This window comes from Astyanax mexicanus, chromosome 1 (assembly GCF_023375975.1).
Source record: "Astyanax mexicanus isolate ESR-SI-001 chromosome 1, AstMex3_surface, whole genome shotgun sequence".
Taxonomy (NCBI): Eukaryota; Metazoa; Chordata; class Actinopteri; order Characiformes; family Acestrorhamphidae; genus Astyanax; species Astyanax mexicanus.
Window position 1 is genome coordinate 96,103,996 of NC_064408.1, and position 26,935 is coordinate 96,130,930.

At 38.6% G+C, this 26,935-nt stretch overlaps 1 protein-coding gene across 1 annotated transcript; it reads right to left on the reverse strand.

Annotated features, from left to right (window-relative positions):
* Window positions 1-803: 803 nt before the first annotated feature.
* On the reverse strand, window positions 804-26,927 carry LOC103039805 (cilia- and flagella-associated protein 44). Its single transcript, XM_007249018.4, has 34 exons — window positions 26,815-26,927; window positions 25,381-25,785; window positions 25,119-25,296; window positions 24,796-24,958; window positions 22,320-22,422; window positions 21,069-21,285; window positions 20,831-20,945; window positions 20,576-20,740; window positions 19,646-19,798; window positions 19,497-19,544; window positions 19,197-19,296; window positions 18,939-19,033; window positions 15,571-15,780; window positions 15,255-15,365; window positions 14,188-14,340; window positions 13,611-13,841; window positions 12,937-13,079; window positions 12,414-12,737; window positions 11,644-11,806; window positions 11,351-11,481; window positions 9,944-10,146; window positions 9,686-9,851; window positions 9,423-9,600; window positions 7,936-8,205; window positions 6,874-7,059; window positions 6,092-6,295; window positions 5,468-5,663; window positions 5,265-5,381; window positions 4,661-4,791; window positions 3,899-4,015; window positions 2,817-3,015; window positions 2,526-2,686; window positions 1,450-1,584; window positions 804-1,348 (listed from the first exon to the last, which is right to left on the reverse strand). Exons 1-34 carry the CDS (start codon window positions 26,837-26,839, stop codon window positions 1,076-1,078), a joined length of 5,769 nt encoding a protein of 1,922 aa, XP_007249080.3. The 5' UTR covers window positions 26,840-26,927; the 3' UTR covers window positions 804-1,075.
* Between the last annotated feature and the right edge of the window lie 8 nt (window positions 26,928-26,935).

Below are 26,935 nucleotides of genomic sequence, written 5' to 3' on the forward strand. Positions count from 1 at the left end.
GGTGCGCTCTTACTCTGGCAGATTGGTATTTTAATGGCACAGAGCTTCTGTGTTTCTCAGCAGAGGAAACTCGTTCATGCTGTAAAGGTGCGTGAGCAGGTCATCTACAGTAATATATATTCTTTAGTATTCTGTTTATTGTTGTTGTAAAAGTTTGTTCTCTGCTGGGTATTCTTCTGTGTGTAATAAGAGGGTGTACGTGCGTTGGTGTGTGTAGTGCACACAGGAATAAACGTCTAACAGTTGAGTGTAGTCTAGGTTCATTTCAGTCAGTGGCCTATCTGTGTTTTTCTTTGCCAAGAGAGCAATATGTCAGAAATGTAACTGAACAGACCATTGTGCACACTGGCATAAATATCTTCGTAAGCACCGTCCCTATTTACACAATGCAAGCCCAAGCTGTGAAAATAGACTGCAGATTTTGCGATACATTTTCCACAGGGTGTATTATTATTTGAAGTCAATGCCAAGGTTCTATAACAAATTAAAGGTTCTTCACACTCACAGCTTCTTTACAAAAATCTTTCTTCACACAATTCATCATATATATGGTGATTTTTTTTCAGCATCCTGAGACTTAACATTGTCTGGCACTTTGTCACTTTGAGTTGCTATTTTGTCACTTTGAGTTGCTGTGGTTCCTAAACTCCTTCACTTGTAACAAAACAGCACTCTTAGTTGATGGTTAAATATGTTGGCATCCTTCTATAGTACCACACTGGAACTCTTCTGTTTAATGCTAAGAGAAACGTGAGATTACAGTTTTTTTATTCACTGTAAAATGATAACCAAAACAAAATCTGTGAAGGAATGACTGTGTTTTAATATCATCAGTATGAACACACAGCAGGGATTTCCAAACCAAAATCAGAAGCAGTTTATTTTTGAGCTCAGTTGTCAGCTGAGGGTGTAGGGATGCTTATATAATTGTCTTAGGTGTGGGTGTATGTAATTGGACAGTGGGTTTGTATAATTGCACAAATTACAAAGTTGATCAAATATTTAGCTTGTGTATGTGTGTGTGTATGTGTGTGTGTGTGTGTGTGTGTGTATAGGTTTGAGGAAACGCAGTGGTCTACTCCACCCCGTGGCTGCTGGTGGAGGACTGTCCCCAGTCCATGCTGTAGCTTGTGCGAGTGTGCTGTGTGTATGGGTGTGGGTATGTGGGCACGGTGGGTATGGGGGGAAGGCTAGGCTGGGATGGGGGGAGAATGTGGCCACCTTTACGGGACAGAACACTGATCTCCTGCCTTAGAGACATGATCTCATCTTTCTGACTCTGGATCAGCGTCTGCAGCCTTCGATATTCCTCCTCCTTAGCCTGAGACTGACCCTGGAACTGGGTACCCTGCAGCAAGCACACACATCTTCTTTAACCAACACATACATACATACACACACACATACATACATACACACATACATACACACACACACACGTACACATACCATGTTCTTCTGTCTGATGTTCAGTTTGTCCTCCAGTAGTTTCTGCTGGGTCAGTAAGCTGTTGAGTGTGAGCATGCGCTCAGTGTGCTGCTTGGTATCTACAGTCAATGCCTGTCTGGCTTCAGAAACTTTGTCCTTAAAACACACACACACACACAATAATCAAACCCATTCACCCCCTTCAAAGCTGTAGGTTGTGGGGATTAACTGTTACTCATATAACATCAGGGCATATAATATTGTTTAACACTGTGTTTAATATTTTATTAAATACTATTCATATTCTTACATATATATTTTTTTAATTTCTGTGTAAAAAGTAGGGATGTCCCAATCAGGTTATTTTGCTCCAATATGTTCCAAGTCTCTTAATGCTAAATATAAACTGATATTAATCTGATTTTATAATTAAATAATAATAATTAATAATAAAAAGAGGAAATGTCCTGCAAATTGATACTGAAAATAACAAGATTTTGAACTCCTATGTTTTTCCCACTGCATTAACTTTGTATGTGTGTGTGTGTGTGTGTGTGTGATATCATTCTGGACTGGTATCTGTAGATTTGGTTTGTTGACTACTGATGTGAAAACTGTTTTATAGTTGGGGGAATGTGTGATGTTTTGGCCTTCTACAATGCATTAGTGTTTATAAGTATCTATAAGTAATAACTTTAGCATTAGCTTCCACCCGGTTCTGAACATGCTGTTAAGTGGGGTAAGAGCGTTTCTACTTCTAGATATTATGTTATGTTTTTATGCTGTACTGTAAAATATAATCAGAAGGTTATGTTATTTACCTTCTGAGAATTCTCCTCAGTGCTGCCAACTGGGCAATTATGCCCTTTACTCTCACTATGAGGCCACTAGATGTCACTCTAAACAGTCGCAACTCGACTAGGATTAATATAGCTGAAACTCAGTAAATTAAAATACGTGTGATTCAGTCACTGAATGTTAATTAGTATGTTTCTAGCATAGTGGTATATTAATGAAGATTAGAAAATAGAATAAAATCAAGGAACTATTAGAGATTGTTGTATACACAATATGTGTGTGTCTTTGTGTTTGTGTACCTGCCAGAGTTTGAGCTCCTTTAAATATTCTGCTTCTCTCACTCTGCTCTCTTGCCGCATCTCTTCCAATGTACTGTTACCAGATAGTGTCTGCAGAGCTTCCAGATCCACCAGTTTACCGAACTTCATCATCATTAGCTTCTCACAGTGTGCCTTCAACTCTAAACACACACGAACACACACAGTTTTACACAGGAGCTATGGACAACACAACCACTGACACAAACAGCCACAACAGCCTATATTCAGTGCCTCCCATTAAACATCCCTGAACTGGGCTGGGTGTCTGACCTCGTATTTTGGTCTTCATGCTGGTGAGCTCGTGGCTGAGTTGGGTGTACTGCTGGCGACTGTGTATAGAGAGTTCTCTCATCTGGTTCTCCTGCTGCAGTTCATTAATGCGCTCCTGCAGACGCTCCACAGCCTCCGCCTTCATAACCAAAGCCGAGCCCATCTTGGAAGGCACTTCGCTGTTAATCAGGTACTCAATCTGCTCAAAGAGTTAAAAGGAAGAAGGCTTTCATCTTAAAGATCAGGGCACTGGTGTTGACAGCATTTTATCTAATTTCAGATTTTTTTATCAACAATTTATTGCATTGTGCTGCATTTACAACCCTATCATTAAGAGAAATAGACATCATACATAATAGATAATGTCACTAATCTATAAGGACTTCTGAAAAGGCCTACTGGTTCTTCCTCCAAATGTGGTTGCAATATTACCATACTGTTTCGCTTCAATTTTTAATAATGTGACTCGGCTAAATGAAAATTTGTCAATTTTTAAAGATTTTTGTTTTTAAGAGCTAATTGAGTTCTTAGTTGGTTGGGACTTCATGAGCAGAACTGAAGACATAAAACATCAGGTTAACCACCAACATAATTAGGAAGTGACACAGTAAATAACAGATCGTCCTTTGATTTCCAGCAGGTGAGACCAGCTTTGCTTCCTCTCTGGAAGGATCTCTGGAAGTGCCAGAATGCTGCCTGAGAATCAAAATCTTCTTACTGGTTTGAGCTTAATGATTTGAGCATTTAATAGGGTTTCTGAGCAACCAATATGTTAAAATACACTGTCTATCCAAATGTTTGTGGACACCCCTTCCAATGATTGCATTCAGCTACATTAAGTTGCACCCATTGCTGACACAGATGTATCAGTGCACACATAGCCTGTGCAGTCCCTGTAGAGAAGCACTGGCAATAAAATAGAACTACATACTTTGTCCATTTGGTTTAAATATTTATAAAGATATGAATACTTGGAAAAACATAATTTTACTGTAACATTTAGGTGGAATTAGTATACAGTGAACTGGGGTTACAACTAAAAAAACTCCTATTCACACACACACACACACTTCAACACAAACCTGGTGTAATATAAGTGGGACAACCACAACCAGCTCACTCAGTTTCTGATGCTTCTCTCTGTTAAAGAGCTCTAGTTCGCCCTCTGCTGCTTTCAGACTGCTCTGCACAACCTTCTCCTGAAATAAAAAACACACTTCAGTTTAGTTCTCTCTGTAAAATGATTTGGTTGCTGTCTACAGAGAAGTATTAAAAACTATCAACGTTTATCAAATATAAAATACAAAAAACGAACCATATGAAAAAAATTAAGATTAAAAAATTATAAGAATATACAACTTGACAGTATTAATTGGTATATTGATATGAAAGTGTGCCTCTGTTTTTTTAGTTATTTCTTCTTTATTCTTTATAATTTTATTTCAAGTCAATATTTATTGGATTATAATTATTAAAATGACTGATCACTGGATGATTCTATAACATATTCATTTATGTATTTAAGTTTATTGCCATGCTTTGAGAAGAGCAGCAGCTTAATGAACCTTTATATAACCTAGGCCTCTAACCACTAAGCCACCACTGCCCCACCCCAGTACTTAGATCAGAGCTGCTGTTTTTATGTACTTTTACTTCTTCTTCTGTAATTCACATGTGTAACAATATGCTTACATAAGCACAGACTTAGGCTACTTTTGTCAGTAATTCTATTATCTATACTATTATATATATTCTCTCTCTCTCTCTCTCTCTCTCTCTCTCTCACTTTTTCTCTTTGTCAACAATAAATAGTAGAAGAAATCAGATGCAAAGGAGTTTCTCACTTTCTTGACGAGTGAGTCATATTCTTTCTTCAAGCTGTCTGTGGTCTTCTTCTCCTCCAGCAGCAACTCCTCATTGTCCAGACGTTGCTCACGCAAGTGCAATGTCTTCTTAAACAACTCTGGATCACAGTCTTTTACATACAAACACAAAAACAAAGTGAACCTATTCATGTCCATATAGATATTTACAGACATGCTAAAAGTCATGGGACAGAAACATGTCTCATGGAAGCTAAACAAGGCCACACTGAACTGTGGGATATGCATGTGTGGCCAGATGCTGCCAGTCATAGGAATTACCATTCACTGTGCTGTCCACTGTGGGTGGTAATGTCTTCTTCGGAAATGGAATGCTTCATTTATGCAATATATGGAGTCATATGTCATATAATAAGTACATATGCACACACTTTGTTTGCTAAATTTAACAAATTCTAAAACACTGAATTTTCTGTAATATATACTATATTACTATTTAACTTCTAATCTGAAATACTGCCAAAACATTTCATACATGTAAAATATACTTGTAAATTATAAGTAAATTACATTTATAAGTGGTAATGTCAATATTGCTGAGATATTACTGGCCAGGTAAACTCACTTGGAGGGCACACACTGTCATCTAATGCACCAGCACCATCCTCAGACCCTTCATCTTCCTCATCTTCACCCCAATCCGACCCTTCATCAGAGTCTTCATCACTGTCCTCCTCTTCCTCTGTGAAAATATAGATAAAACACAGATCAGCACAAGCAACTGTAAAGAAATAACGCTGAACACATGAACACACACACACAGCTGACCTGCATTGCCAGCCTTCTCCTTCTTCTTCACTCGTTTGATCTTCTTCTTGAAGACTTTGGTGAGGAAGTCTGTAAATTTGTTGTTTTCCCCCAGTGAGGAAAGGAATGCGGCGGTTAGACTTTTCTCTTTCTCCTGCAACTTGGCAACTTCTCTCTTCTTCAGGTCCAACTGCTGCTTACACTCTTCCAGCTTTGACTGAAACATACACACATATACAAACACACACATATAAATTGCACACTGTGTACAGTAAACATACATGGACACAACCACACAAACTGTCAGAGAGGTCCATTTAAAACAGATAAAAACTGCAGCTTTACTGAAATGTATGATCTACAGTCCAAATTACTGAAAGCTTAATGTATATATACAAACACACACACATGCATAACTACACAAATGCTCCGAAATGTTGTTTCATATGTCCCACATGTATTATATCCTGTCACTCAAAAACCTCTCCACAAAAATCTCCAAAATTTTAAACCATCATAAATTTCAATAAAATCTATATCTATATCTCAAATTATGACACTAATTTTAATATTAACCTCAGTAAAACTGATTAAAACATTTCTTATTATCCTGTAGGTTAGTTCAGTTTTTCTTCACTTCCTCACCCTGAGCTCTCTCTCTTCCTGCACGCGGGTGTTCAGCCTCTCCTGCAGTGTATTTTCCCTTTTCTCAAACTCTTTGAGTAGCTGAAGCTCCTGGAACAATGTGACGTGCTGCAGGTCAGCCAGCTTCATCTGGACATCCATCCGCAACTTCTCATCCCGCAGCAAACGCAACTCAGCATCGAAAAGCCACACAGATTCCTCCATCTGAGAGAAAGAGACAGGTATATGATATTTAGCATCTAAAGCTTGTTCCTTAAGTTTAAACTCGGGAGGGCTTCGAGTGGTCCAGCAGGCTAAGCACTGCCACTATGATCAGGAGACTGCCGGTTCAAATCCCTAAGGGAGCACAATTGGCCTTGCTCCTTCTGGGTGGGTAGATGGTGTTCTTCTCCCACATCACTCCAAAGGGTGATATCCGCAGCACAAGGCGTCTGTAAGCTGCTGTATCAACACGAAATCGCTGTGCTTTCCTCTGAGGTTTAAAACTTATGGAGCTTAGAACAGAAAACCAATAATCACGCTGTTGGTGTACTAGATAATCACACTCTCACCTCAATTAATTCACATGCTTCAGGTATCTCTAACACTGGCTGTGGATTCTGACATAGCCTGACACAATACTCTCTTTAACCACAGACTAAAAAATGGACAAAAAATGCAGTTTGCACCATTAATATTCCTTGCGTTATTAATACAAATATGACTCTTACAGTTTTGTTCAACAAAACACACTTACAAACACACACTGTCACAGGCACACTAACTCCATGTTGTAAGTGTACCTGTTTGATCAGTGTGTCCTGCATGTAGAGATTTTGGATCTCCTCCACTTCCCTGCTCTCCTGCTCGAGCTCAGTGAGCTGCTTCTGGGTAGGTGTGCTTACAGGCGAGTGGGAAATCTCCTCCTGTGCAGGTGCATCTTCCTTACCCCCCTGATGGAGGTGCTCCAACACATCCCCTGGTTCCTTCTGCAGAGTAATTACAGTCCTGTGTGAATGTACAGTGTTGTGAAAAAGCGTTTGCCCCCCTACATATTTCTTTTGTTTTTTTACCTTTTTGTCATACTTATATTTTTCAGATTATCAAACAGACTTTAATATCAGACAAAGATAACCTGTTTGTGACCTCAAGCTCAGGCATACTTGGGTTCTGCAGCAGGACAATGATCCAAAGCACACAATCAAGTCCACCTCTGAATGGCTTAAAAAAAAATCAATATTGTGGAGTGGTCAAAGTCTGATTGAAATGCTGTGGCATGATCTTAAACAGGCAATTCATGCTCAAAATCCTCCAATGTGTCTGAATTCAAATAATTCTGTAAAGCAGAGTGAGCCAAAATTCCTTCATAGAGATGTGAAAGACTCATTGCCAGTTATAAGTAAAGCTTGATTGCAGTTGTTGCTGCCAAGGGTGACACAACAAAAGTTATCATTTAACAATTATCATTTAAAAAAGAGCATTTTTATTTATTTAGGTTATATTTGTCTGATTTTAAATGTTGTCAGATTTTGTTTGATAATCTGTAAGTAATTCTGAAAGTAAGACTGAATGTAAGTATGATAAAAAAGCAAAAAAAGGCAATCTGTAGGTAGCAAATAGTTTTTCATGCCACTGTATATAAACACATATATACATACACAATGACTCTATATAAAGTCATTAATATATATATATATATATATATATATATATATATATATATATATATATATATATATATATATTTATGGTGACTCAGACAAGCTTTGAGAACATATGAACCAGAGAAAATTTCAGAAACGGGCATTAATAACTTTATATTAAGGGATAAAAACTGGCTAAACGTGGGCAAAAGGCAAGATGACCTGTCCTTCTTCCTGAAAGGGTCGTCCCACTTGGTCCCTGTGGGTGGTGTGACCCTGTAAGTGGGCGTAGCTGTAGTTTAGCTTCCTCTCAGGTGTCTCCTCAGGCAGCAGAGTGGGCAGAGTGGGCAGTGGGCGCCGCTTTTCTGAAGGCAGGTGCTTCTGCAGGGTCTGCAGACGCCTCAGGAGAGAGCGGAGCTGGGAAATGAGCGCCACCTTTGAGTCTCGCAGAGCCAGCACTCGCGCATTCATCTCATCTTTCCTCTGAAAGATCTGTACACACACACATGCACAGAGAAGACTCTATTAAAGTATAGTTCCAGCCCTGTATGATCTTCCCTCAAGATGCTGGCTGCTTAAATGATTTTGATGTTGAGGTCAGGTTAAATTTATCCACAAAGAAAATGTATGGGGTGCATATTATTATGGGAAAACATGAAAACAAAAGACAGATAATTTATTTATTAGTCCCTATAGTCTATATATAGAAACTAGGATGTAATGGCAGGGTAACAACAGTTTCTAGAAATGGCAGGTTCACAGTATGTAAGCCTACTACAGACATTTCTTTCAAAGAAGATCAAGGGAGCACATCTGGATCGCTGCTTCTTTCCCCCCCATCACTTAGTGTTGCTAATGCCAGCAATTTAACAGAATTGGAAGTTAGTGCTCTCCTCCAAGTGTGTTCAGCTGTTGTCTTAAAGGAGAACTCTGATGTAAAATTGACTTTGGGTGTAGTAAAACATAATAAAAAGTACTTAACTTTGTTGAATAGCCCACCTCCGCTCTCCTACAGCTTTTTTGAGATCCAGTAATTTTGTGCTTTTTGCACAGCACTCAGGGCATATTTTGCCCCAATCAAACGCTATTTACACGGTTATGCAGGCTCAAAGTAGCTCCACACCTCCTTGATAGAATCCGGAGAGTCCTGACATTTAAAACGAGGCATTAATAACTTGAAAAGTGCACAAGAGGCTTATTAAAAATCACTGTTTACATCCCATAATGCTAGCTTTCAGCTCTGTGTGCCGCCATCACTGTACTGATAATGACAGACATACACATAGACTCCGCATAGCCTTCCACCTGGCGTAGCAGCTGGCACCCAGTGCATTTATGTAGCTTACGGCATGGGATGTAAACAGTGTTTTTTAATAAGCTTCCTATCATTAATGCCTCATTTTAAATGTCAGGGCTCTCCGGATTCTACCAAGGAGGTGTGAAGCTACTTTGAGCCTGAAGAATGGTGTAAAAATTGGTGCAAAATATGCCCGAAGCAGCCATTGTACAGAGTGCTGGGCAAAAAACACAAAATTACTGTATCTCAGAAAACTGTGGGAAAGCAGAGGTGTGCTATGCGAGTAAGTGAGTAAAGAAATCTGATCCAACTATTTTAGAAAAAGTGATACAAAATTTGGTCCCTGCAGACAGTCTATAGCTGAGTTACTGGAGTGAAATATGTGGGGAAATCAGATTGGATGTTTCCTGACCTGCTCTTCTAAGATGGCCAGCTGCATTCTCTTCTTCTCCGTATTTACTCGCAGGTGCTCAGGCACGGTAAAGTCTTTGGCTGTTTTGAGTTTAAAGTCGCCCATATTTTCAGTGGCCAGTCGGATCGCACGCACATCCTCTGGGTCCTCACAGTTTTCCTTAGGCTTTGCAGCATAGCTGCAGAAAGAGAAAGAGTATTTAAGTCTATACACACACACTCACTCACAGACACAAACACACTGCCGTATACATGTAGACTCACAGCTCAGCCCACTCTCTCTTCCGCCTCTCAATCCTAGCACGAGCTTTCTCTGCTTTCTCTGCTGCTTTGTGAAGTTTCTCAGCCTGTCTGCCCTTAAGTTTTCCAACTCTGGCTTGTGGAGCCGAAGGCTGCAGGACCACTGGCTCTACTGCATTTTCCTGCAGTGCTGGAATCAGTGGACACACATACAAATAGTCTAGGTACTCTCATTCAGAAGCAACGTTTCAATGTTTCAAACATTCAAAAAACTCTGCTGACCTGGTACAACACTGGGCTCATTCTGTTCTCCTGGATCACGCCAGCGTTCCTGGGTGGTGGTGCCGGGTTGTTGAAGGGTCCTGCTGTGTTCTTTCATCTGATGAAACTTATCGGAGAGGGATAACAGCCTATAGGTGGACACTTTGTGGTCACTCTCAATCGCTGAAACAGTCACTGTGTCACACACCACAGATTTCACAAACCTACAGACAGAGAGAAGGAACCACGAAACATTAAATGGAACATTAGAGAAAGAAACAATGAAAGAAAGAGCAAGAAAGAAGTATAAGCTGAATCTTTTAAACGTGTGGTCTGCAAAAGACAGGTTTGCTTGTAGGTCACACATGATTTGCTCAGTTACTGATAACATGTGGAAGCGAACAACAAGTTCCAGGTTAGAGCAGGTGAGTGCTAGCTTCCTTTGGGTTAGACTGTGGTTCAGTCTTAACCCTTTCAGACCCTGCATCCATTACAATGGACATCATGTATTTTCTATATTTTTAAATGATTTGTTGCAAATAACACTATTTGAATTGGTGTAAACTGCCTTCGCCCCGTGCCCCTGACGGATAAGGCAGGTATTGACAATGGATAGATGGATAACTCTACTTATGAGCTGTTCAGAATAGACCATGAACCAGCCAATGCGCAAGTTTAGAAACCAATGGAACAGTAACTGGGCTGAAAAAACAGTAGTACTAGAGCCATTGAGGCAAAGTAACAGCTAATTTTGACTAATTTAATGTAATTTAGAACACTTTTTAATCATGTTTTTCCTGTTTAAGAATGGTTTATGAAATAAAAAGGTCAATATGAAATATAAAATATTACACAAGGCTTCCAATGCAATGGAAAAGAGCTACTCAATATATTTTAGTTAATTGGATTTATTTGCTATAGATTTTATAGTATAGTAGATATTAGTGTTATAATATTACTAAAACCATTTTCATTCATCAGCTGCTGAGTTAGTGAAGCAGCTTTTTGAGCTTTGGTCCTATAACCAGGAGGTTTCATTCTAGGTGATGCCACAGACCTCTGTGATGTAGAGTCCCAGAGCAGCCTGGTCTTAAAAATAATTTGTGTATACTCTATTAAAAACATATTTGGCATTACAGTGGACAGAAGCTGTAGTTTGAGTTGTAAATTATGTATGTACACATATCTGCAAAACAGCACCACTAGGGGACAGGAGCTGTAGTTTGTAACAGAACTAGTGGTTAGTGTTTTCCCCCAAGAGTGTTTAGCTGTTCAAAGATGTTGCATTAGTGCAGGAAATACTAGTAAGCCGGGAAATGGAAATTATTAAATTAGTAGAGAAAACTGAACAGCACAGAACAGAAAGACAGCTCAAGGCTCTGTATGAAAAAAATCTAAAAAGAAGTAAAGAAGGGGAGAATGCAGCACCTCTCCTGTAGCTTCTGGAGGCCGATGCGATGTCTCTCCTCATCCCAGGCTAACTCTCTCCTCACCTCTCTTACTCTCTCAGCTGTCATTCTTTCTGCATGCTCACTGAAGCAATGGTCCAACTCCAACTCCTTACCAGACATACACACACACACATTAGAATACATAGAATTAAAAATACACGGTGATTTTGAGTGTATTTGTCTATGAGTCTAAACATTTCCAGAGCTCTTCTAGATGAAAATCTGTATTTCCATTAATCTGTCAAACAAAAAAGTTAAGAGTGTGTGTACCGTGCGCTGCAGCTGGGCATGTTCAGGTAGACTCTGGTTGCGCAGCAGCAAAGTTTGGAACTGACTCTGTAACTCTGTAAGCTTCTTTCGCCTCTCCTGCTTCCGCAGCTCTGCCTCCTTCTGCACGCACTCCAGCTCCAGCTTCTGCTTAGCCATCTCTATGCTGCACATCATTTTATTTAATTCAATTCAACTCAAATCAACTCATCTCACAAAGAGATCCATTCGAATAAGCAGACTCTACAGATTCAGGGAATGTTGAATGACGTGAATTTCTGTATTGTAATGTGAATATGGTCAGTAAAGAAATTTACAGAGGTCTTATAAAATTACACAATGATAATAAATTACAAAAATAATAAAATACAACAGCAATACAAAAACATGAACAATGGTGCTAGGAAAACAAGGATAATAAAATCTATTAAAAACTATTATAAATAACCTTTCATACACAACAAATCTGAGAGTGATAATGCAACATGCACAATTTGCTATTTATACTGAAGCCACCGCTCCAATCTGCTAAAATTCTGTAAACAAATCTGGACATGCTGTAAAAAATAGTATACTCTATGTGCAAACATCCTACGACCACAGCACAGCAGTGCCAATACTACATATTATAGCACTCCCTCTCGTGTATTATTGCTTAAGTATCTCATTCTTAACACTTCATTCTTAACTGTCAGTAGAAATCAATATTAAACTACACAGCTGTTGAGTCACAGTCATGATATGTACTGTAAGTACCTTTATGTATCACACACCTGTATGCAGCAGGGTCTTCTATATCTGGGGCTGCCGGCTCCACCTCCAGGCCGATGCGAGGTGAAGGGACTTTGGCTTGGTGTCTCTCCATCTCCTCCTGGTCCAGCAGTCTGAAGGTGAAGATGTTCCCATCTGCCCCAGCACTCAAAACGAAGCGACCGTCATGGCTGAAGCGAAGCTGTCGGATACTGCCATACTGATTGTCATGAACACTAAGAGCCCAATAATTCTGCATGGAGCCTGGAGGCAGTTCACCTGCTTCCAGAGGAAATAATCGGATACTGCCATCCTGCATTCCACACAGCAGCATCTGTCTCTCTGAGCTGAGGAACATGAAGATAAAGGAAGTACAGACAATTAGCAAAGCTTGAAATAGTTTAATGAAACTGAAATGTTACTAATTATCTTAGACATGTGAACGATGAACAGGACAAGAATATATAAGAATAATTTCTTCCCTTTACCTGCAACCAGACTGGTTATTAAAATAAAGAATATACATTTAAAAAATATTGAATTTACCTGAAGCAGATGGTGAGGATGGGGTTGTGTTCAGTGTTCTGCACAGGGATGACGGAGAATGGATCATCTCTCTGCTCTGAAACATCTTCAGCCTGCTGCTCCGCAAACTTACAGTGATACAGATAACCTGCATCGTAACCACCCTAACACAGAGAGAGAGAGAGAGCGAGAAAGAGAGTGAGAGAGAGAGAGAGAGAGAGAGATGAGATCAAAATGCTTATTTTAATTGGAGTAAAGGGCAGTTAGGAATTGAAAGAATAAAAGACAAATAACACATGGCAATGAAAGAAAGTATTAGAACAAAAAATAAAATAAAAATGGGTAGGAATCATTAAAATTATGAAAGAAAAATACTTAAATAAAAGAAAGCAAGAACATATTGGAACAATAGAATAAAATAAAGAAGTAAGGAAGAGTCATAAAGAAAGAAGCAAAGAAAGATAGAAAAAAAGAATGAAATTAGTAAACAAAACAATGAAAGAAACTTTGGAAGCAGTAAAAGAAAAAGAAAATAAGCAATAGTAGAATGAGAAAAAGGGACGAAGACATAACGTAAGTACATAAGCTGGATAAATCAAGTAGAAGAGTGAAGCTGTGTGTGTAAAGCTGAGCTGCAGTGCTTAAATCATATGTACAAATAATGTCAAAAAGTGTATATGTAAGTGTGTGTGTACCATGGATAGCCAGAAGGCTCCAGGCTGTGAGTAAAAGGCATAGTGTAAAGGACTAGGAGGGCTGGGGATGTATAGCGGAAGTAGCTCCTCCTCCTCATCCTCCTTCTCTTCCCCGCATAGATCCTCCTCTGATAGCTCTTTCCCCTTCTCCTTCAGTTTCTGTAATCTCTCCATTCTCTCTTGCCTTTTCTTCTCCTTCGCAGCCTGTCTGCGTGCCATCTCTGCTTCCCTCTAAGTAAGAATAAACACACACACACACATCAACATAAATGTTAGAGCTTACATGCATCATAAACACATTACATATCATGTCATGACCAACTAAACACTAATTCCAGTCTTATGTTTAATTTAACCCAGAAACTTTCTGCCTGTCTGCATCAATACATACTATAGCACACACAATACTGTAGTACAGTACTACATACTATAGCACACACAGTACTGTAGTACAGTACTACATACTATAGCACACACAATACTGTAGTACAGTACTACATACTATAGCACACACAGTACTGTAGTACTGTATAAGGAGGTGTGGTGTATTGTGACTGTGTGCAGGGAGATGAATTACCTTTATGCGTGATTTGATGCTGTTGAAGCAGAAGTATTTGATGGGAAGGTTCTGAAGATGGAAAGTGCTGCTCTCATTCTGAGCCTCTGGACCTGGAGCCTCAACTTCCACCACATGGCCAGTCTGACACGCCACCAACAGAGTGTTCCTCTCCTTTACACACATAATGCATTTTTATACATATTAAAACACACACAGTCATTTACACATTATTATATGCAATAATATACACAAACACATATATACAGACATATTAACACACATTCATACACATACAATAACACACAGTAATATACACATTACCAGGTACAGCAATATACAAAATTACACATGCATTATTAAAAAAGTAAGATAAAACACATGAAAAATAAAACAGTATGTATATTATAAGCCCAATCTTGATGGGTTTAGTTTCTCAGGGGTTCCTGTGGTAATGTTCTCTTTTATACAAGTGCTCAGCGATTTTATTCTCGTCTGGAACGGCCATGTATTTGTCCCTAAAATTTGTAATTTTAGTCCCGTCCGGACATAGCTACACATATCTGAGTTTTCGTCACCTTCCGTTTAATAAAATAGCTATTTTTCCACTGCTACACACCTTAATTACACTTTGGGCGCACACGTTTCCACGGAGAGATGTAAACACAACAGCAAGTGGAAATGGAGGAGCTACTGAACGTGATGTCACATGACAGAGAAAGCCTAAAAACTCACTGGTCCTGCTGTTTTTTCAATTGCAGTCCGGATGCAAGAGTTTTATTGCTAAGAAAAATTGTGAAATATTTTTCACAGACATCCCCCTGAGAAATTAATCTAATCCAGATAAGGCTATAGTCATATATTTATATTAACATTACTTGTTGGTTAATGGTTTTTACATGGACCAAATCATTTTTATTTCAGTAGTTGCTGTTTGAATAGTTGTGTTTTTCTGGTACAGTGTAGTACATGTAGTACAGTGTGGTTACAGTACTACATTAATTAGATGGATTTATTCATTCAGTCGTGTATGTTAATTAAAGTGCATCCACATATTTTTTACATAATAGATATTAACACATACTCACATGTGACTGAGGTGCCCACTGTAGGCACTGTACTGGTCCTGGGACATTGATAAAACCTATAGGCTCATACTTCTCCCCAACTGCAAAGAAGAACACTGTGCAGTCCACACTCTGGACAAAGAGAGAGAGAGAGCGATCATTGTTTGCCATAACATGAGGAAATGTGGAAGAGTTTACCAATAACCCTATAATGACCAAAAAAAAATAAGAAATATTCCACGGTTTGGGCATTCCTGATCAAACTGGAAATAGGTTCACACCATTTTTAGAGTCAGACACATCTTAAAACAAACTAACATACACTTGCCCCTCTTACCCCTGTAGCCATGATGGTCCCACTGCGCTCATACGAGATTGCAGTAACAGGTGCACTGTGAGGCTTCAAGGCCTGTTGGAGGCGGAGCTCAGCATTTCCTGAGAGAGTGCGCCCAGCAATCGAGTGGAGGCTGTGAGGATTATACAGCTCCAATAGACGCACAACACCATCCTCAAAACCTACCACCAACACACTCTCACTGCTGCTCACCTACAGAGACAGAAGAAATGTCCACACAGCATCAGTCAATACAAACTATTCCATACAAGAAAGACAAGTTCACGCACCATGTGGCCTCAGTTGCTCGTTCCTGACACTTTGCGCTTTATAACATCAGAAAAATTTGACCGTTTCTGACGCAACAGGCCACCCAACTCCTGGTACAAGCAGTGGTCGTCTCACGCCTCGACTACTGCAATCATAGGCGTAGGAACCGGGGGGGATGGGTGGGACATGTCCCACCCAATATTAGAAACAGGTGGATTTGTCCCCCCCAAAAATTATATCAGTTCGCTCAGGTCAGCTGTACTATTAATGAGGAGACAGACCGGACCAATCACGGAGCCGGTTCAGGTATTAAGTCACGCCTCTCAGTAGAAACAGCCAATCAGCTTGCTGGTTTTGCGGCGCGCGGAGCAGAGGCAGTTTGCTGTTGGGGAAGCCCCGCCCCCTCGCTGTGAGATTTAGCAGCGGGATCGGGACGCAGCAGCTTCAGCTGATTTTAAAACAGATATGGATATACGGAGATTTTTCTAAAAGAAAGGTAACGATAGGCTAACCACTTCAACTGTGATGATATGTTTCTGATAGCTGGTTAAAAATACACGTCTCTGAATCAGCACACAGTTTAAACCCACTGTGATTAATAAACTGCAGCTGTGTTAGTGTGTAAGCTTATCTTTGGAATTAGCTAGATTGGGAGTCAGGGGTAAAGGAAAAAAATAAAATATATATGTAATGTTTCCCTGTACCTGATCAGCTAATCACTTTAATTTTCAAACTGTTTATTCATTTAGGATTACAGGACTTACTGTGAGCTATAATGAACGAAAATTGATTTAACTAACTAGTTATCTAGAAGCTGGATGTAGATGATCGCCAGAATTTCGTACAGTACTTTAAGTTGGTAGTTTAAAGCAGTTACTTAACCCCGATCACTGCCCTGAACTAGTGTTTTCCACCTGATCAGCTAATAAACAGTCATTTACTGAGTTTACCTGTTAAAATCCTTTAGCCCCCTATGGAGCCTAAATTAATCATTTATATCCACCAGAGGAAGCTCTAGAATATGCAGAACAGTTTTAATATGCAGTAGAATATGTAAGAACTGGGTTGAGAAACACTGCTGTAACGTGACTTCTGTTCATTTGTATTTCACAGTAAGACCACATATCCTGACGTTTATAAAAGTCTCTATGAAACGTAAAGGACACCATCTTAAGAAGAGCTCTCAGTAGAAAAAAATAAAAGTGCAGGAGAAAATGTAAATATACAACAGAATTGACATGCCAATACATAATAATAATAATAATAATAATAATAACAATAATAATAATCTGTTATATTATTTTAAATATTAGGTGATAATTCAGACATTGCTTGCATAATTTTTCTAACAACAGTAGCTCTAATGTGGAGTAACATGTTTAGGTTGTAAAATCACCTTATAATAATAATTTACTTTTAATTAAAAGTAATTTCCACAAATGTTGTTCTAGGAAACTATTGGGTGGGCTTGGGTTCATATTGGCAAATGTGTCCCCCCCAATATCAAGCCCGCTCCTACGCCCTTGACTGCAATGCCCTGCTAACTGGCCTCCTGGCCTGTGTAGTAAAACCACTCTAGATGTTCCAGAATGCAGCAGCACGTCTGGTCTTCAGCCAGCCAAAACGGGCACATGTCACCCCACTGCTCAATGAGCTCCATTGGCTACCAGTTGCTGCTCGTATCAAATTCAAAGCTCTTACAATCGCCTACAAGGTGATGACAGAACAGCTCCTTCCTACCTGCACTCACTCCTGAAGGCTAACGCTACCTCCCGGCCGCTGCGCTCCTCCAGTGAACGTCGCCTCGCTTTACCAAATATTTACACAAAGCAATCCAGACTGTTCTCATACAGAGTTCCCCAATGGTGGAACAAACTACCTTCCACTACCAGATCAGGAGAATCTCTTGCTATCTTTAAGAAACTCCTGAAGACAGAGCTCTTTAAAGAGCACTTACTCTCCTAACACCTCTAACAAACTAACTACTTCTAACCTCATTTCCTTCTTCCCCTCCTTCACTCCTCTATGCCACTATTTCCCCTTGACCTCCTTTAGGCCCTATCTAAATATGTTTTTAACTTCTATTACTTTTGTACTTCACTATTGTAAGTCGCTTTAGACAAAAGCGTCTGCCAAATGTAATGTAATGTAATGTAATGTAAATGTTGTTTTATATTTACATACAAATTTCTCCCACTGAGCTGAATGATCATTTAGAAAAATCTACTTGATGAGACACAATACAGCATTTAACCTTATTTGGATCATGTTAATATAATATTGATGATTATATAAACATTATAAATATGTATAGTCGCTGTCCAATAAAAAAATGTGTATGTCTCTCCAAAACAGCAACTTTACAGAAGAGAGTTAAAACTTTCTTCATTTTCAATGGAAGTCAATGTAAATTTCATACCTGGAGCTGAAATTGCTCTCATTAATCCCACACTCAACTCTGCCTGCGATCTGCAGCCTCCGGACTACATTGCCCAGGATGCATCACACACTGACATCACACCCAATTCTGATCACATGACACAGTACATGACACTTCCAGGATGCAGGTCACCTGAATACTAGCCCTATAAAAGGGCCTCATTTGCTCTTAGTCTTTGCTGAGTATTGACATTTTACCCTCGTACAACGTGTTTTTCTGACCTTGAATTTTGACAGCCTTCTGATTTTGCCTTGCCGTGTTTTGACCTCTGGACTGTTCATCTATCCTGGTAATTTAGCTCTTTGGTGTTGCTGTTTTCCGGTATTGACCTTGCTTTGTCTGACCATCCCTTTGTCTTATACTTTATTTAATGAAGTATATTTTGATTTACATCTGCACGTGTCTGAGACCTGCTCTATCATGACGGTAAAAAGAGCTTGTTTCAGATAATTTTGGAGAATTTCTATTGGTCCATTCGTTAGTTTGTGTGTTCAAATTATGTAAAATAAACAAAAAAATCGACGAAAATTGAGATACTTGTTATTCACTGGACAGCGGTGGTATGACATTATTGGATTCCCACCCACATCAGGGAGATAAAGAATAAAATATGACCACAATCAGCTGATTGAACAAGGTATAAATGTGTGAATGTGCTCACCACATGGGGGGCCCAGGTGAGGGAGGTTCCTCCCATTGTGAAGCGTGTGGTTGTGAGTTCTTCCTTGGAAAGGAAATCATAAATTCTGACCGTACCTGTTGGACAGGGACAACATTACTAATAAGTAATAATACAGTTGCTGTGAAAACAAAATACAATGTCTCAGTATAATTCCTTCTGTTTACAGTGATATTCTTTTAGAAATTAAATCAAAGAGAAATACTGTGTATGTATGCTATATATTTTATGTATGCTTACGGTCCAGTGCAGTGGTGGCCATCAGGTGACTGCTACCTGACACATCCATGCCCTCGATAGACCCAGCATGGAATGAGAAAAGACACTCCGGATCCTGTGTCTGCAATACACATAAACACAGATGATACACATTCCTACATCAGTAACAGTGAAACAGAAAATAAACTGATCTGTTTTTTTACAAGTTTATCTGCCTGGTCATATTAAACACACTTTATCATTAAATGCCATTCAAATCTAAAACATTCATAACACCACAAATACACTAAACACTGGGTTAGTAGGCCTTAGGAAACTTACAATGTTGGAGAAGGAGAGGTCCAGTTTCCAGATTCCTCCATTAGAATCCTGCAGAAAAACGACGATAAGGGGTTACTGGTCTGGAGATAACCAGGTACTTAAATATTTGCAGTATTTTAGATTGTAATGTTAATGTTACACGCACTCACCTGTGCATACCAGATAGCTGAGTCTGTTGAGCTCTTGACCAATGAGGAGAGGCTTACATTGCGGCCAATTATCATTTCATTCATGGGCTCAATCTCAAACAGCCCACTGTCATCCACACTGTCTGCTGTATCAATGCTCTCAAAATCCCAGGTCTGCAACCAAAGAGAGTGAGAGATAGATGTTATGGTATCATTAACAATCATGTTATTTATATAATTTAATTAAATTATTTTACAATACATACTATATAGTTGTGATTGGAAGTTTACATACACTTATTTTCACTGCAATTATAGACATTTAGTAATGTTATTGACATTATATTTTTGTCTGCATTTTGACCTCCTGTCCATACAAACGCAGCTAAAACTTTGTTATTTAGCATTGTCATGTGGATAAGGAAAAGCGAGCTTTAAGAAAAGTTGCCATCACAACACATTCATGTTTCTGGCAGAATATCAAATGCCACCTTACTCCACACATTGTGAACTTCTTATATCATAAAAATGCAATGTCTCTACGTAGATAGCAATATTTCTTAGGTTTTGTCATGAAATAAACCATAAAAACGTTTTTTTATTACATTAGAATCTGTATTTTTTTTTACCTGCATAGTACACTTTGTAGGGCGTAATGTTTAATTTGTGAATAAACCTCTATATTTTCTTCCTTCTTTGTGTTGTGTTGATGTATATATATACTCACTCCCAAAATGTCTGTTAAGTTGCCAAGACCAAGGCTTTTATAAAGTCCTGCTGTTAGTAATTATGATTGATTACACTAGCTTCTCTGTGCCCACATAATGTTTAATAGCATTGATTAGACGGACCATCACACAGTACAATGTTACGAATGCCATCTTATCTAACTGCTGATTGAACAGATATAGCAAGTGACTGGGGGCAATATAAAGTTCCTTTACAACTCACCCTGACAGCTCCATCTGCCCCTATGGTCATTAGCTCCCCCTCATCCAGAGCAAACTGTTGAATGGTCCCCAAATGACAACTGCGACCCTCCTTTCGACAAATCTCCACCTTTATTAGACCTCCATCCCACAAGAGCATATTCCCCCACTCCGAACCTGAGACCACCTGATAAGCAACAGAGAGAAAATGTGAAGGAGAAAATAAAAAGAAAGATGAATGTGTTTATAAGCATGTGATCAGCAGACTAAAACACACCTTGCCATCAGGAAGTGCCACATATCCTTCTATATCAGTCAGAGCTGTTTTTCCAAACCTTCCCAGGATGCCTTGCAACTTCAGACCAGTCAGAGTGTTTGCCATTTTCCAGAACCTATGCATTAAAAAAGACAGGATATGTTTGATGTTTGAAGTTTGCACTGAAGCAATTCCAACAATGAGCACTGCATAAACCATCACACACAAACTGTGTTAAAGCAGGTAATTTTACTCTTACCTGATGTGTCCGGAGCCAGAGGTGGTGAGCTGTTCTGGGTTATCTGGAGAGAAAGAGACTCTGTAGACGTCCTGAGAGAAAGCTTTAGAGCGCAGCATCACCTGCTCCTGTCTCCAGTCCCAGAGGGTCAGCAGGTAATCTGGAGCACTCCCAACACTGGCCAGCAGGGTGCCGTCACGGTTAAAATCCAGATAACTGTATGCCTGTCCTGTACCCCCTGTTCAACAAAGTGACACTTAATTCAGGCCAGGTAAATTAGAACTTTTACAGACAGGTGCACGGTGGAGTCAAGAGTCTCACTGATCTTACAAGTTCATCAAGCACAATTCAGATCTGTGCCTGTCATAATTAGTCTTTTTTTAATTTTGGGCTATATACTGCACTAAATTATATTATTCCCAGATAGCAAAAGGATGTTGAATCAAAGTTCATTTTTCCATCGCTAATGCATTAAAACAATGTTGATCTCTGACAACAGACTTCATTTATTTGTGCACATGTGCATTTAATTTGACTCAACACTGATTCAATGTTATGGTTTTATTTGTATGGTGTGTATTAAACTTTACTAACATTAAATATGTATATCTTGCTTGTATTCTATTCATAATGGCTGTACTGTAGTCTTGCAGTGCAAAAAGGGACATTTAAATAATAATTGTTAATAGTAATATTATTATTTGTGGGAGTCATAGTTCACCTGAAACCATTGTGAGTATAGAATAGCTCAGCTCAACAATTCAAAATATTAAAATGAACATTGAACGATGCCTATTAGACAGTGTTAAATTAAACTTGCTTTGAGGGTTTTTTTGCCATCATCAACCTTAAAATAAGTAATGCAACCAAAACAATGATGATGATTAACTTGTTTTTTTGCTTTTAGGGTTGTCATTTTAAACACATTTTATGCTAAGGATATAATTGTCATATAAAAGCATAATATTTTCATTTTTTTAAGAGCAATCAAATTTTAATTATTACGATTTTTTAGAAATGGAATTTAAACAATTGTTTATGTTTACACTTTAATCTTTTTGTTGATTTTCCAGGGCAACATCGTCCACAGAAAACCAACAAATTTTACCTCATAATTGTTGTTAATTTGGGAACTTTAACACAATGAACTTGCGGGGCAAAAATGTAACATTAACAAAGCTTATGGTACATGCTTTATTTATTTTTCGAAATACTGAGCAAACTCATAGAAAATCGATTAATATAGGATCAGAAAATTGCAGTGTGCAGTACCTCGGAGGATCCTGTAGGGGCGCAGTGACGGGTATTCATAAACGATGATGTTGGGCTGCTCGCCTTTCTCTGCCACAGCAACGTATTTCTTGCTGGGATGAGACTTTAGACACACAAATAAACACACACATGCGGTCACCCCAAAACCTCCTAATATATATATATATATATATATATATATATATATATATATATATATATATATATATATATATATATATATATATATGCAGTGTTGGGCACGTAACTTTGAAAAAGTAATTAGTTATAGTTACTCGTTACTTCTCCAAAAAAGTAACTGAGTTACTAATGGAGTTACTCCACTATAAAAGTAATTAGTTACCAGTAAAAGTAACTATAGCGTTACTTTTTATTATTCGCCCGTCAAAAAAAAAGGAAATCAATTATGCATTTACTATTATTATTAGAAAAATAACGAAAATAAACCCAAAATGTTGACAAAAATATAATCTAACGAATTTCAAAAAAATAAAACGAAATTCTCCACACAACCAAAGAAAATTACTAAAACTTGTAATACTGAAAAAAACGGAAAAATGGAAAAACGCGTCTGGGGATGAAATTAAACAAACCAAGCCACACTCAAAGGAAATATGATTATATATAAAAAAACAAAATAATGGACAAAAACAACAATCTAATGACCGTTAAAATGGTATTAATATAACAGCTTCACCAAAAGAGAATAGAGCTTAGATCGGTCCCAAAAAATCCGACCCGACCCAGCCCTAGCCCGTGCACATTCTGCCCGAGCCCGACTCAACCTGAACCATGAACTGTCATTATGAGCCCGACCCGATCCGCCCCATAAACTGTCTGTTTTCGGGCTGACTGAATGAGCGAAATATGATCAGAATTATGTTAATTAACACTGTAACATAAAAGCATAGAACTATTATTTAATTTAAATGATTTTTAAGAACAGCTACACACAGTGCTGCAAGTCAAACGCGGAGGCCTTCACGTGCGCCCAGAGAGCAGCTAAAGTAATGTGCAGTAACGGGGTGTCGGAAATGGTAACGGCGTTATAGTTACAGCCATAGTAATTAGTTAGATTACTCCTTACTGAAAAAAAGTAACGTCGTTATTAACGGCATTAGTTTTAACGCCGTTACTCCCAACACTGTATATATGTAGTCAAGAGTCAACTAAATGTTTGGCTTAGTCTCTCAAAAACTGGTATATTAATAAAGAATAACCAGTGTGATGCACAATATGCTTTTCTAGAGTTCAATAAATACATCACTGAATATTAGTATGAAATACCATTCAATTTGTACCATGTGTCTGACGCTGATACATTTTAAATCTGCCATAAATATATAAAAATGTGCTTCTTTGATTAATACTTTAATTTAAATATAAAACTAACTGTTTACTGTTCAGGGGTGGGTTTCCCGAAAACGATCAATCTTAGCGAATAACGAACGAACTAACGAATGACGTGTGTAAAGAACGAGCCAGTTCTGCGAGTGTTTCCCAAAGAGCTTCGCAACGTGAAAATTAACGAAGGAGGTTAAAGAACATCTTTGTTGACTCCTCCCCCGAAACAGCGCGCTCAATCGATCCACAAATATCGATTCAACACTGCAATATGCAGTATTTATTCACTATTACACCCTAAAAACGTAGAAATGTGTTGTAATTAACAGCATTATACTCCTAAAGATACATATGACTAAATAAATACTCGAAAATCTAATCTATTTTAAAACATTAAACTTATTTTTTACATTTTTAAAACTATTATTGTTAATATATATTATATAAATATATATTATACTAATATTATTAACAGTAATGTTGATAGTAACACATTCACTCACACCTAAGGGGCAATTTTTATCCGACATCTAATTAGCCTGAACTAATTTCTTTGGACTGTGGGAGGAAACCGGAGCACCCGCAGACACGGGAAATAATATAATATAATATAATATAATATAATAATTATATAATATAATAATAATTATATAGTAATATAATTGATTATAATTAATAGTAATATAATATAATATAATCATATTAATAATCATATAATAATATAATTGATTATAATTAATAGTAATGTAATATAATTGCTTCAAACACGGAAATTATCATTTTTCTTCCTCAAAATTGGCGGTCCCTGGTGTTTAAGGTGCTGAACTGCAAGTCGAGATCCCCTAAAGAAGCTCGTTAAAAATAACGACTGGGTGAGAGCACTCGTTAATCTGCGATCGAGTTTACGTAGTACTTTAGTTACGCACGGGTTTGGGAAACACTCTTTAATTAACGATCAATCTTAAGTACGAGTTAACGAAGTTCTTAGCGTTACGAAGCTTTCGGGAAACCCACCCCAGATTATAACTTGATCTTCATTGTGATTTATTACTAATTATTATAAAACAGCATCCGCCCCCTTCCTAATCTGTTCTTGAACTGATCTGAGTTGTAGTTAGCATTGTGAAAGTACCATAATAATGCCTATCCCTCCTCCACTGCAGCTGCGGATGTAGCGCTGCTCCTTGGTGTGGATGTCCAGGAGGACCAGCATGTTTCCAGCCACAAAAGCCAATGTACTCTCATCCAGCAGCTGCAGGTTAGCCCTCCGCTTGCAGTCATACCCGAACGAATGCCTGGCCTGGAGTTATGGAAAATACAAGGACAGGTGTGTAGCATATTGTTTTTTAATTTCATCTATTTCTTTTGGTTTAGAAATATTTCTGAAATATAATTCTGGTCTTGGGATAAGTGCTTTTAGCAATATCAAGTTAAATTGTACTGTGATTAGGATACGAAAGTTGGAGCAAATTCTGAGGGAGGTTGGAGCCTTCTGTAGTGAATGCCCTAGAATACAGCTCTTCATAGTCGTAATACAAATCTTCAGTAATTCTTCTCTTCTCTGTTTCCTCCTCTTCTTCTAAAGCATTGTCTTCACTTACAGCCACACCTTCAGTAACAGTCTGCTCTAAATCTGCAAAGAAAAGTCCAACATCTGCATATCAGAAGGCTTCACTGAGAATGAGTTTACAGGAAAAAAAGAAATATTAAAACAAACCTTTCATTTTACTGGCATGTGGCTCCTCAGCCTCGGCCCCAGACTCAGGTCCATCCTCAGTCCTGAACTCAGCCACTGCCTCAGCCTCGGCCACAAACTCAGCCCCGGCCTCAGCCTCTGCCCCAGCCTCAGCCCTGAACTCAGCCTCAGGCTCAGCCCCAGCCTCAGCTATGGCCCCAGACACAGCCACAGTCTCAGCCCTAGACCCAGCCCTCAACTTAGCCTCAGCCCCAGACACAGGCATGGCCTCAGCCTCATCTCTGAACTCGGCCCCAGACTCAGCTCCGGCCTCAGCCACGGCCTCAGCCTCAACCTGCTTGCCTGCCTCTAAAATGGAAACTATGTGTTTTTCAGCAGGTCCACCTCGTGCTTCATCAGGTTCATCCTGCTTCTCAGGTGGACAGTCTAAGATAAAAAAGAAGAGAGTATTTACACTACATAGCACCTTTCCTGCATCAAGGATATAGCCCAAAGTGCTTTACAAAACATTAATAATAAAATATGAAACCCCTGTTGAACAAGCTGAAGGTGACAGTGGCCAGGAAAAACTCCCTTTGCACTGGAGAGTGAAACCTTGGGAGAAGCCAAGACTCACATGGGTTGGGGGCCCATCCTCCTTTGGTCAGTTATCATTTATAAATTATTAAGTCACCATACCACCCAACATGTCTGTTATGTTCAGACATACCACAACAAACCACTTTTTTGATGAATACACCATTCCTTAAATTTCCGTAATTTCTGTAAAAATGGAAGAGTTTCCTTGCCACTGTTGTCTACACAATTATTAGCATCTCTGTGGTGCTGCTCGTAAGAGGCGTGGACCTGTTTTCTTAGTAAAGCAGCTTGTAGCTTGTGTTGTAAAAAGAGCTATATAAATAAAATTGAATTTAATTAAATTATTTTTTCTGTCTAGATGTCTTAAAAACAGTGTTTTGTTAATGTGTTGCCTGAGGGCAACATATTGCAGCTAACCCACTTTTGGGAATAAGGATAAAGAAGTGGTGGTTATTATTTTCCTTCCAAAGAAATAAATCAAATCTGTCCTATGAAATTTAACGTATGAGTAAAGTAAGGACTAAATTATGGTGGGATCAAGGGGATAATTTTCCCCTTTGTATTAATACCATTGTGGGACAAAACACACAATCCATATATTAGTCTATTACTCTTGTTAACCTGGATATTTACTCATATTAATATCAATATCGATAATAATAATAATAACGGATTTATTGGACAATAAACTAACGTTAACGTTACTTAGTTAACCTAACCTAGCAGAATACTGAACCATTCAGCTACTAAAACCACCAAACAGCACCATAACAACTACTAATATGCTAATTATACCTACTCCAGCCAACCACTCTATTTAAACCCATTTAACAACCATTATAAAAGTTTAAAACACTTATTTTGTATGTATTTTACCAGGTGAAGCGCTCTCTTCACTCATTTCCTCTGAAGGGTCCGTTTTCGTTTTGGCTCGTTGCTTTGGCAACTCCGGGCGGAGCACGCAGTGCACTCTGGGAACTTTAGTTTATTGTCCTTT

Excerpts from the sequence above, each read along its gene's own strand:
- LOC103039805 (XM_007249018.4), bottom strand. The coding sequence starts at position 26,839 with ATGAGTGAAGAGAGCGCTTCACCTG. Across the intron at positions 22,423-24,795 it reads GAGGGATAGGCATTATTATG|TCTCATCCCAGCAAGAAATA; the intron begins GTACTTTCACAA and ends GTGTGTCTAAAG. Across the intron at positions 20,741-20,830 it reads TGGCACTTCCTGATGGCAAG|GTGGTCTCAGGTTCGGAGTG; the intron begins GTGTGTTTTAGT and ends GTTGCTTATCAG.